Source organism: Chlamydotis macqueenii, chromosome 2 (assembly GCF_036417535.1).
Source record: "Chlamydotis macqueenii isolate bChlMac1 chromosome 2, bChlMac1.mat, whole genome shotgun sequence".
NCBI lineage: Eukaryota > Metazoa > Chordata > Aves > Otidiformes > Otididae > Chlamydotis > Chlamydotis macqueenii.
Genome location: NC_141557.1, coordinates 51,574,548 through 51,586,668, shown reverse-complemented (window position 1 = coordinate 51,586,668; position 12,121 = coordinate 51,574,548). Strand labels below are relative to the sequence as shown.

Sequence of the window (12,121 nt, the reverse complement as noted above, 5' to 3'; positions counted from 1 at the left end):
GTCCCGTTCCCAGCAAATGTGTGCTGGCATAGCCTGAAACATGCTCAAAGTTGTAGCAATACATTTTCCTGTTTAGATGCTTATTAGTCACAAGAAGAGATGAAAATGAGTAAGAGTATTGCCTTTTTCAGATTTCTTCTAGCATATGAAAAAAAAAGACCTATACACAATTAATTTGTACACTGCTGCATAAACATAATCTCTTTCCACTAGGTATAATGCACCTTTGGAACAAGCTGCACGCAACCAAAAATCCTGGGAACTTTGGGATCCATTTCAACTGTGTTACACATAGATCTGTGAGCAGCTCCAAGCTGCGCGCTCTCTTCTTGTGATCCCTCAATGGAGGAATCTATATCCATAATGCATTTTCTTAGCTGGTTTGTTACGAGTTCAGCACTCCTGCCACAGGCCTTTCAGGAAGGTCCCTTGTGTTTTTCATACCAAACTTGCACGTTCAAAATCTCGTATTTCTCTTGTCTTACATCACTCATACAAAGGGCGTCATCACTGCGGAGGAGTGACGCAGTCCCTGGATAGCGGCATAAGGACCCTGCTGAAAATAATGGTGGTACCTAGGCATGTGGAAGGAAGGGAAAGTGGGGCCACTACCTTGCATGGAGCTGGCTATAGCAGAAGGCGTAAGAGGCATTCCCAGGCGGCTGTACGGAGGCAGAGATCCTTGGATTGGATGAGGAATGGGTGTAGCTATGGATGCAGTGCTGGTACCCAGGGCACTCAAAGACTGTGGATGCTGAAATCCGGGAAAACTGGTTGAGGAGGATACCCAGGAACTGAGGGAGAGGTTATCAGATGTTGTAAAGGCTGACCCTGCAAGCAAAGAGAAAGAATGCCTCATGTTTGCACTGCAACACATAAAGCTGGTAAAATTGCAAAAAGGGAGAAAGAGAATCTTCCATAGCAAGCCTGATTTTAATGACAAATTGTCATTGGAAATACTTCCCAAATACTTCTCTTTTCTTTTGTCTTTCTTTATATTTCTTTATATTTGCCAGTTGCTGTCCTTTATAACTACACCTTAGACAAATTTCCCTTTTAAGAAGTTGCTACTAAACACTGAAGCATCTACTCTGATGTTGAATCTCACTGCATTACATCCTCATTTTGAAGACATGCTTGTACGCTTGTAGCTTTTTCCATCAGATCCTCAGTAGAACTGGTCATTTTCTTTTGATGCAGAAAAATGTAATTTGCACTGCAAGTTTTCTTTTTTTTTTTTTACCTCAGTAAATCTTGTCAACACTGCATCTTTTCATTCAACCTGACTTTTTAAAAAATACAGAACAAAAAAAATCTAAAATGTCAAAACATTTGTTATTTTTCCGACTGAGTACAGTGCTTTAAGAAACAACACTGATGCTAAATCTTAGTAAGAGATGCCAGGTTTTAAGTGAAATGCACAAAAATACTAAAACGTTGCTCTCAGGGTAATTACCTACTTTTGATCAAATGGAAGTGGCTTCTTTGGTATTTTTTTAATCTAAAATCTTCCAAAAATTATTTTCCCAAATTTTCCACCTCTTTAAAACACTTTTTCTCTGAAGATTGCAAAATCATTTAAAAAAGGAAAATGGTGTTTTTAAATTAGAACTAATTACTTATTTTATTTTGACAGTAAAATTTTTGGGAAACAATGAATAATTTGTTTGACTAAATACATGGTTATTTTCAAATATTCTAGTGACAATGTTGCCCTTCACCTCTGCAGTTCCTCTATGTGGTCATCATCCAATATCTGATTTCTAGAAATGCAGAATACAATAAAATCCTATAAATAGACTCCTGATTTTTATTCCTATTCAAACAATAATTCAACTCATGTCCCTTTTGTATTTTCTTTCTTGTCCAATTTCATCCATTGAGAAAATGGTTCTTACTTTAAGAAATAAATTTACTGGCAAGAATATTTGACAAAATAGAATTTCAAGCCAGTATTGCAAAACATTCTGAGATAACAAATTTTACAACAGGTATTAGTTTCATAAATCTGATTCATCCAAATTGTGAAGAGAAAAAAAATATGAAGACATCTATCTGTCAAGGTAAACTTCTTGGAATTATGTATCCTGACCAATCATAGCCACATACTCAAAACAAAACTATAAGCAAACAACAACAGAAAGAAAAAATGGTAATTATTATTTAAGAAAAAAAAAATCTCTTTAGGGATATATTCTCAAATCAGAAAGAGAGTTACTCTTGATTAATTGCTCCTCTGCTTAATGAAACAAGTAAAATGACCCAGTAACAGGAAAGAGAAATTGTGTAGATTCAGCAGTAGAAATGGACTTGAACCAAATCCTGGCCCTATCACTGAACCAAATCCTAACTACTGGGAAATCAGGATCCAGAGCCAAACCATAAGAATAACACTATGCTCACAGACCAGAGCAAACCCCTTTACAAATCAGGGTGTATCCGAGCATTATTGCACTACAGGGAAAGCAGGATGCAAATCTGTGTTTGCCAAGAAGGTTTACATTTGGCTGTGTTCCAGGTGAATGGGTGAATCCTGTGTGTGGATGCTGAGGCACAGGCACCCAGACATCATGCATTAAAGAGTTTTAATTGGATTTATATATTTCATATCTGTTAATTCCTCTAGAAATAGGCTTCTTGTGATAAATATACTACTAAAGGCTAGGCACTTCTGTCTTTAAATGGCTGAAAATGGCTGAATTGAGAATGCTGTGGGTGGGTGCTGAAGTAATAAGATATAAATAGCAGTGATAGACTTTCTTTGTTCTACACAGAATAAGTATGTGATTCTTTCTTATTAATGATCATGAAATGATCAGAGGGCTGGAGCACCTCTCCTATGAGGACAGGCTGAGAGAGCTGGGTCTGTTCAGCCTGGAGAAGAGAAGGCTCCAGGGAAACCTTATAGCGGTCTTCCAATACCTAAAGGGGGCTTATAGGAAAGATGGAGATAAAGTTTTTAGCAGAGCCTGTTGCGATAGGACAAGGGGTAATGGTTTTAAACTAGAAGAGGGTAGATTTAGGCTAGATATAAGGAAGAAATATTTTACAATGAGGGTGGAACACTGGAACAGGTTGCCCAGAGAGGTGGTGGATGCCCCATCCCTGGAAACATTCAAGGCCAGGTTGCACAGGGCTCTGAGCAGCCAGATCTGGTTGGAGATGTCCCGGCTCCTTGCAGGGAGGTTGGACTAGATGACCTTTAAAGGTCCCTTCCAACCCAAACTACTCTATGATTCTCATGAGGGACCTCCATAAGCACTCTTTCCTCCTCCAACTGCAATGTTCTCTAATTGCAACTTAGTACTCCAGTAAGTCTCACATACGACATTTGCCAGCACCAAGAAAATGTGCTCTAGTAATTCTGAGGCAGTTTGGGCCTCAGGGAGCTTATAACACACATCACACAGCAACTTGTATGTATTTGACTGTCAGCTCTCATATGTATGGATGGACATCCCTTGCATGCAATGTAGTTTTAAAATGCATCAGAAGAAATGGAAATGTCTGTGGAGTTTCAATAAGATCATTGTTTCTCTCCTCATATCTTTCCTTTATTAAGGACACCAGACCCAAACAGAGAGTGAAGGCAGTAACAGTTACTCATCTGCAGGAGCAGTATGTTTTACTCCCTGTGCATGCTCCTGGTTGCCCAGAACAATCACATCCTATGCTCCTAGATTAGAAAAAAAAGTTGGTTGCCACAACTCATCATCTTCCTCACTTACTTATTTGCCATATAGCGAGCAAATGCCCAACTGTAACCTGTATATATTATATATAAAATTAATCATAGTAAACTATTATTTCCTCCTATGACACCTTCCTAAGGATTCTTTTCAGAGGAGAAAGGCTTTAATGGTCAGCTCTCGTACTGAGCTTCACCTCGTTCACTTTATCACTCCTACAGGAGGACATCATACCAAGGAGAAATTTAATTCTTGGAGAGAAGGTGCCTTGCTCTGAGCACTCTGTCAAGGGAAATTTTAACACTGTCTTCCATAATAACTGGCCTAGGATCTAAGCTGACATTAAGCAAGGTAATCTCCTAGAAGTATGTGAAAGGATGGCATCGTACCAGCTGAGGAGTTGCTCCAGAAGCTCCGCAATCTAAGGAACTGCGCTTAGAATAGATGTGTATGAACAAGCCCACCTAATCACATTTTGTTGAAGAGCAACTCGTGGTTAAAAATAAGTGTGTTTTCCCCACACAAGTCTAAAGAGCTTGTGACCAGAAATAATGCTCTTATCTTAGCAATGCTGTATGAAGTTAGAGGACAAGACAAGGGCACTGCCAGTCGGAAGGCAGATAGAACTGCTTTACCTCAAGTGGCTGTTGCATATCAGGCAGGTCATGAAGTCAACATGCAAAGTACAATGCAACACAAGTTTATGCCAGGCAGTGGTCCCGCAGGATGGGTTTGAGATCTATTTCCAGTGTCAATTTACGACAGATGCAATTTGTCCAGCAAGTATCCCCACAAAGAACAGCTCCCTCTTGCTATTACTTTTGCAACTGCTAAAGTAGACAAGCCATTTGGTAAAGCATTTCAGGTGAATTGCCTCAGCAGGAAAAGCACGTTTTCGAGACCAAGAGGTAAAAATTAAACATCAGCTTTCCAGGGAGCTATGGGCTTTTCTTCCTGTAGAGGCAAAGCAGGTTAACCACAGGCTGTTTGAAGATGGTCAGAACCAAGTCCTCTGTTCACAGAAGGCTGGAGGGGCAGCAAGTGGCACATCTACGTGGTACTTTACAAATGGTGCTGAGCCTCAGCTTGTAAGTCCTGCCAAGGGATGGGAAGCGTCAGCTTGTTCTCAGCACCATGGTAATGAAGTTGCCTGTTTTCCCATCAGCTGCCTCCTGAACTAGCCACCGACACTAGTGCCATAGCATATCAGATGTCCAGAAGAGCCATAAGGTAACAAATATTTTTCTTCATTACAGAACTTCAGACCACTGACTGTGGTCCTCCTTTTCTCAAGCATAACTAGTGCACTACAGTTTACCTCAGGAGCACATTTTCCTACCTCTGCTTTGTGTTGCCTGGCTGTCATCTCCGAGATCATCTTCTCCTCCATAGGTCCGAATGGGTGATCGGGCATAGGAATGCTTTTGGATGAGGCTTTCCACACTTTCTCTGAGAAAGGAAAAAACCTACTGTATCAATAACATCCTAAACAGCCTCCTAAATCATTAGGTTAAATACAATGAACATACAGCCTTTTCCCTGTCCAGATCACAGCTTTCTCACATAGACTCTCCAAAATCACTTAACAAAAGGGTTACCTCATGGCACACCACTGGAAATGTTGAAATTGGCCAATGTTTAACATCGGTAATCACCTCTTACCTGCGCGGTACTGCTTCTTCAGCAAAGTAGGGTGAAATTCCTACTGCATTTCCTGGATGTGGTCTCAGACAGTGAACATAAGACCAGCACTCTTCACAGATTTGAAAATGCAAGCTCTGGGTTTTTGTGGTGAGTGATCAGTTTGGGTTCAAGGAGACACCTGTGGTCCAGCTCCTTTCAAACCAGCTTTCACATCACACCTGACCATCTCATCTGGTCCTCTCCTATTTTTCTGAAATAAGGGGCAAGGGATAGATGTGTCCAGAGATAGCTCAGCTGTAACCATGCTCTCTCAGCATCAGGGCTGAGGCCAGTTCGTAGCAGGAAGTCTACAGATACTACTGATCTCGTGCCGCATCTATTCTGGGAGGTTAGACGTGTCTGCTAGGCCCCCGCCTTGGTGGTGGCACAAAGCACTGAAGTCACCCAAACAATTTTTAAATAGAAGGAAGGCATATCTGCACGATAAGCCATAGCAGTTTGTAAGGAAGATTCAAGCTTACACATTCCCACGGCATTTCCATGTAAGTAAGTGGCATTATACCAAAGATGAATAAGACCGAGGCACATTTCCAAAATGGCTTTGACCTTCTGTTCCCATTTAAGAAATCTAGGTAGGGGTAGCTGTTTAAATTTGCTGCTTGGTGAAGGTTTTGTCTGAATTTACCATTTGGCCGTTCGTACTTGCTAATGCCCTTTGCTTGGAGAGTGTGGGTGTTACAGAAATTCCAAGGAAAAACATTTTCCAAGTAAAATGATAAATCACAATGGCACATGTTTTCCTTTCCTACAGAAAGCCCATTATGGTCATTTTGTCCTTGGTCTATCACTGGCATCATTACTTATGCTAGTCTCCTCAGAAAAAAAATAAATAAAAATGGGATCTTATCAAAGTGATTTACTTGTGTCAGGATTGGAAGTGGACTGAAAGCAATGGCAGTTCCTACATAGAGGATGATATAATTGAATTACTGCCTTTTAAGTGATTGAAAACAGTAGGCATATCGGGGCTATCTCAAAGAAGATTTTACAAAGAAAAAGACAGATGGCATTGTTTACATTATGTGCTGAATGCCTCTTGAAACTTTTTTTTTTCCTGAAGCAGAACGTGAAATGCAAAGAATTTTACTTAACCAAAAACACTATCTCAGATGAGTACAGAATAACAAAATAATGAATTAGACCAGTGTTGTCTGAGTGATTTAGATACAAGTCTATGAACATATTCATAACCAAAGAACTACTCATCTTCAAATGTCTGAAAATAAATGTGATTCAGGTGATTGTCTGTGTTGTCTCTATTGACTTTATTTCTAGTAAAGGTCTGCTTATAACGAGAGACGTTACAGCATGTAATAATATCCTGATGCAACAGAAACAATGCAGGCTGTAGTTTTAGTGCAGTGGGCCAAATTCATCCCGAAAATATTGGATCCAATGGCGACTTGGGGATAAACTCACCCCAATAAATTTACATTTGAATTACCTACAGGGATTTAAAGCTAAAGCAAATGCCCACAATTATTGCAGACTAAATTCTTTCCAGATGGGCTTGTATGCTAGACAGAGAACTCTATTATTCTGTATGGTTGTCTTCTCTTAAAGGAAAAAGAGAGATGACTTCTAAGTGAACCCTGAATCTGCAAAGTTTGAAACCAGGGAACTATATAGTAGGTTTGTTTATTTATTTTTAATGTTGTAATGTTGCAGATAGTATGCTAAAGGTTTTAGAAGATTAATCTCATTCATTGGCACAAGAAGAAAAGGTTTTTATGACAGAGGTAATGGTGCAACAAGGAAATTTGGATGAGGGAAAGCAACTAATTCACAAAAGTAGTTCCTTTTGTGCAGCTAGGATTTAATATTTAAAACTGTATATGCTTATCTTGCCTACCCGTGTTGGTGGTTTATGCTATAATCACAACACACCTACTAATTTTTCATTTCAGAGGTTGAGGCTGTCATTCACATCATGAGCACAAGGCATTGAGATTCACACCAGAACTTAGGCACCTGGCCCCCGCTGCCTTCAGGTGGACACTCTTCTTTCCACGTTCCACACGTGCTGCATATAAACCTCCAAACAGACCTATGGAATGCAAAAAGCTGAGCAGGAAACCCCTCTGAGCATGCAAAGGCAGCAAAGAAAAGCCAGAAGTGGTGTATTTTCTCCACTCATTAAGTGCACCTCTGAGTTATCCCATGACACACTATTTCTTCCACCTAGCAAAACAAGAGCTGAAGTCTGCACTCAGATGCTCCCCAACCTGGACAAGTGACCTAACTCCAAATTAATGGCTAACTTTTCCTTCCTTTTATGTTTCAAAGGGAAGAAGTGGTGGCCTCTGCACCGTGCTCAAACATTTTGTCCTCAGAGAACACTACCCAGAGATCAAGCCTTCTCAGAGCAGAAAGGGGTTGCAACTCATCTGTCTATGGAAACACGTGAAGTTTCCCACACAGGTTGGAAAGAGGAGTTGAACCCCCTCCATCCTTTGAAGACAAGTGCTTTAGGACTTGCTCCAAAGCAGATGTGTAGGAGGAAGCAAAACTTTAACAACAAGATTTTAGTGCCTGTGAAATCTAGTTCAAAATGGAGGAACGAAGCTGGCAATCTGGGACACAAGTTCCTGCTTATACCCTTTTGTCAACTGTGACCAAAAGGACTTAAATCTCAAAATCTTCCTGAAAATTCTGTTTATGAAAGTATGAACTGTTTAGGATGTCCAGAATATGGTGCTCTGTAGAGTGGGCCAATAAAATCAATTTTCAAAAGTCCTGAATTATAATAATAATACTACTAAGAGGGAAAGACTCTGGCTTTACAGTTCTGTATGCAGCATCTTCAGATATCAGCGTGGTTCAAAGGATTTATGGAAATAATTTTATAAATTACTGAAAGATAAATCAATATTTGCCATTTTATGATTCTGCTCAATAAAAGAGTTAGGAAGTGAAGAGTATGAGAGGGTTTTTTTAAAGCTTTCCTTTAGTTTTTTTTCAGAGCTGATCCACACTAAACTGACTGAAGAACAAAGTGACTTTCAGTTACTCAGTGCTTACCTTCTGTATTTCTGTTATTCAGTTGTGATCAAACACTTGTTATCTAATACTTGAACGTAACCATTTTCACCTTTTTAATGTATCTTAGGACTCTACAGTTTCTTCTATTATAGCAATAAATTAGAAATAAACTTTGTTTTGAGAGATCACAAGCTGCCAGGTGGATAAAGAAAAGATGTCTCCCTTCTGTCAAATTCTTTTGTATGGTCTACCAACAATTTTCAGTCTTCCAGACTGCTCTTCACCTCACAGTTATCTTGTAAATACCCAGAGGTGGGGAAAACATACACACAGGTACAATATATTACTATGATTAAGCTGTGCTATGTGTACAACTGGATAATAGTAGCAGATGACAGGCTGGAGAAGAGCGAGTTAGGGGCTGAAGCTCTTTGAGAAAGAGAATAAGGAAGCATGTGCCAAATGGAGAGGAAAAAAATAAGCTCATATTGGCTAGCACACCCACAGAGAAGATGCTGAGGCAGGATAAATGTGAGGAGAGGTAATACAACCAACGATCTACGTTCTGACAGAAGCAGACCTTGAGCCCAGGCCTATAAATAAACCTCTGCTTATTATGAACAAAGCACTTCTTTCCTTTATGCATGAAATAAACCAGCAAGTTTTGGACCAGGAAAGCAAGGAAGTGAAGGGCTGGGAGAATTTATCAATTAGCAAGGTTTCAAGGTGCACAGAGAGCATCTTGCCATTCTGCAGGTTTTAACCTCTCAGCTGAACATTTCACTTTTGCCTCTGCCAGCAACTGATTCTAAAGCTAAACTTGCAGCTAGGGATTCTTTATGTCTTCCAGCTACAAGCTGAGTCTTTGCCTTTGTTTAGTTAACAGTGCCCTGTACGTACACAGTAGTCTCAGAGGAACAAAGGTAGATAGGAAGATCCTGATGTGGCTGATAAGTGATTCACTAACACTTTACAGACTAAATCCAGGATCTTGCTGTGGATATGAACTGGGAGATGGCAGAAAACAGATCTGACTTGAGAAGCAGTTGAGAAGCAATGCCCTGCGTGAGGATGCTCACTTCCTTTTGCTGTCAACTCGGATTACAGAAATTATCTTGGGAGATGATAAATCCCAGATTACCCTGAGTAGGATCTTTAATCAAGATGAAAGAACAGTGCATCTTTGTAGGTGGAAGCAGGCATCTCTCTGATGCTTTTTCATGTCATTTTTTTCTCCTCCTCTTACTGTTACTTTGCTTCAGCTGTGCATTCACAGCATCACCACAAGCCTGGTTCTGAAGCATACGACCACAAGCCCTGGTGATACGGAAGAGGGCTCACCTGGCCACAAGGCACGGTCAGCACTGATGCTGTTACATGCCTGGATGCAGCTGAAGCTATGGATTTTCCTGAATTTGGCAGAAAGTGGACCCAGGGGACAGAAACAGGAAGCCTACCTTCTCCCTTTAGGAGGAGGAGGCTTGAGGCAATATATTTTGTTTTGTTGGCAGAAGGTGTTAGAGAAGTTAATCCAGAACTAGCTTGCTGGAGCCAAGCCTGAGTTAGTGTCCATCTTAGATCTATAACACCACTCCAAAGAGGATGGAGTTGATGTAACAGGCAGGCGCCCATTCCACTGGGAGCCAGGTTCAACCTCCTCTGAGGACAATGTGCAAAAGCCAGAGTGCAGTGAGAAAGAGCCAGGCACTCCGAACTCCTGTCTTCTGCAGAAGTTGCCGTTTCAGGAATGGCTACAAGAGGTAGAAACTTCAGAGCAGAGTTGAGCAACCTGTTAGTGTTTTCTCTTTTTGCCCTTACTATCCAAGTGACAGGTAAACAAAAAGGTAAGGATATCCTCAAAATCCACTCCCTGTGCCTGGTGTCATGGAGTTTGGTTTTTTCTTTTGGTTTTTTTTTTTTGGGGGGGGGTTTCTTTACAAGAAAAAAAAGCAATGTTAATTAAAAAAAATTAATAGAAAGAAAATAATAAAACTGACAACTATGTTTTGCTTGGCTATTCAGTTCAACACAAAGAAAAATACAGAACAGGATATAAAGTGTATGAATTATCAGTTTGCAGCCTGAATGACTTCTTTAGTTCTGCATTTCAAAGGTTTCCTTTTTTTTTGTAGCTGCCAGTTAGTGTGTTTGGAAGAAAGCCCAGATAACAGAAGACATCAGAAGTGAGGTGAGGTGAAGACAGATGGAATAAATGGGCTGAGAAGGCACAAAAATAAACTTGTCGGAAGTCGCACTGTAGTAGAACTTTTTTTTTTTAAGGGAAAAGATGACTAATTTGTCCAAGACCCAAGTGCTAAAAACAAGTCTGTAAAAAAAAAAAAAAGCAAAATAACAAAAAAAAACAAACCCAAAAAACAACAACAACAAAAAAAACCAACAACACAGGAGGAGGAACAAATACATTCCCATAAGAGCAGCTAAGAGTGAAGAATAAACACTATCAGGACCACTGTTCAGGTATCACTCAGCCTTCCTGTTCCTGTGGTGTTTAGTTGCTATTTTACACACGTACAAACACACAGACATATACATTTGCTGCATGTAGTTGCTCTTATACTGGTAGATTAATATTACAGACTGACCCTAGGAACCTAATTCAGCTCTGGCATGGTACGGACCAAATCTTTGACCAGAACAAAGCATCTGCTTTCCACTGTTTAGGTTAGAGCTGAATCATTTCCAACTGGGGAAGAAACAGGGGCCATCCAACGACATTGGCTCGCGTGAGCTGAAGTTCAATTTGGCCCAAAATCTACTAGAGAGCCACCAAACACTTTCACACGAAGTCAAGACTATTGAGCTGGATTAATGCATTACTCCAAGAATAAAAGCAATTTAAAGAAAGAAGTGAAATGTGAATTAAATGATGAAAAATCTATTTTTCAATGATTGCAGGAGAAGGAACAACTGTACCCCCAAAGTGGTGTTTGCTGGTCCCCTTGCAATAAACAAATGCCTACTGATGGCAATTCTGGAAGAGCTATAATATGTGTGGAGGTCACGTAGCCTGGCTGAAGCCATGACATGGGAAGAGTAATGATACTTATGAAAAAGGAGCATGAGTTTATTAAATATACCCACGCCACTTCTCTCAACTGCAAATAACCCCAGCTATTTTTATGCAGGGAACGAAGAAGGAAAAATAAGAGAGAAAATTATATTTCTCTTCTCTGACTTGGAAAAAAAACACCAAATGTATATTAAAGCTCTTTCTCGGTATCTTTCCCCCCCAAATATAGTGACACATCCTGTGTGGTGGAAACCAGGGGTCTGATCTGACATCATCCCCTCCCCTTACGCACACGCTATGCCTGAACAAGGTGAGTGGAAAACACTAGAAAAAGGAAACATTTTTATACCATTTTGCACAAGTAAAAAGATAGATAACAGAATAACTAAGTGGAAAATGAGCCAGGGTATGAGTGCTTAAAAGCTTGGGAACTTAAGAGATTTTAGCTGGTGTGGAGGGCCTTCTGCTGAGAAAAAGTAACTGTTTCCTGGCTAACAGTAAGCAGAGGTGGAGGAACTAGATTTAAAGGGAATGCTTCAGGTGTCTAAATGTAGGCAGGCAGTGCTTTCTAGATGTCTTAAGACATCCAAGCAACAAAAGCGATGACACAGAAAATATAGACAATCCATCTACCCCTCTAGAGAAGCAGCTGGAGGCTGGGGTAACCTAAGCACATCTAGAATGGCAGCAGATACCAAGCGTTTAGGCACCAGAT

The 12,121-nt window shown here is 40.3% G+C and overlaps 1 protein-coding gene across 1 annotated transcript in view; it reads right to left on the bottom strand.

Moving 5' to 3' along the window:
• Positions 1-408: 408 nt before the first annotated feature.
• The window catches only part of TBX20 (T-box transcription factor 20), a 34,411-nt gene continuing 22,698 nt past the window's right edge, over positions 409-12,121 (bottom strand). Inside the window, exons 7-8 of the mRNA XM_086741667.1 lie at positions 5,029-5,138; positions 409-831 (exon numbers count right to left, since the gene is read on the bottom strand). Coding sequence (XP_086597793.1) covers positions 491-831; positions 5,029-5,138 — 451 coding nt within the window. The 3' untranslated portion in view covers positions 409-490. The remainder of the gene's footprint in view (positions 832-5,028; positions 5,139-12,121) is intronic.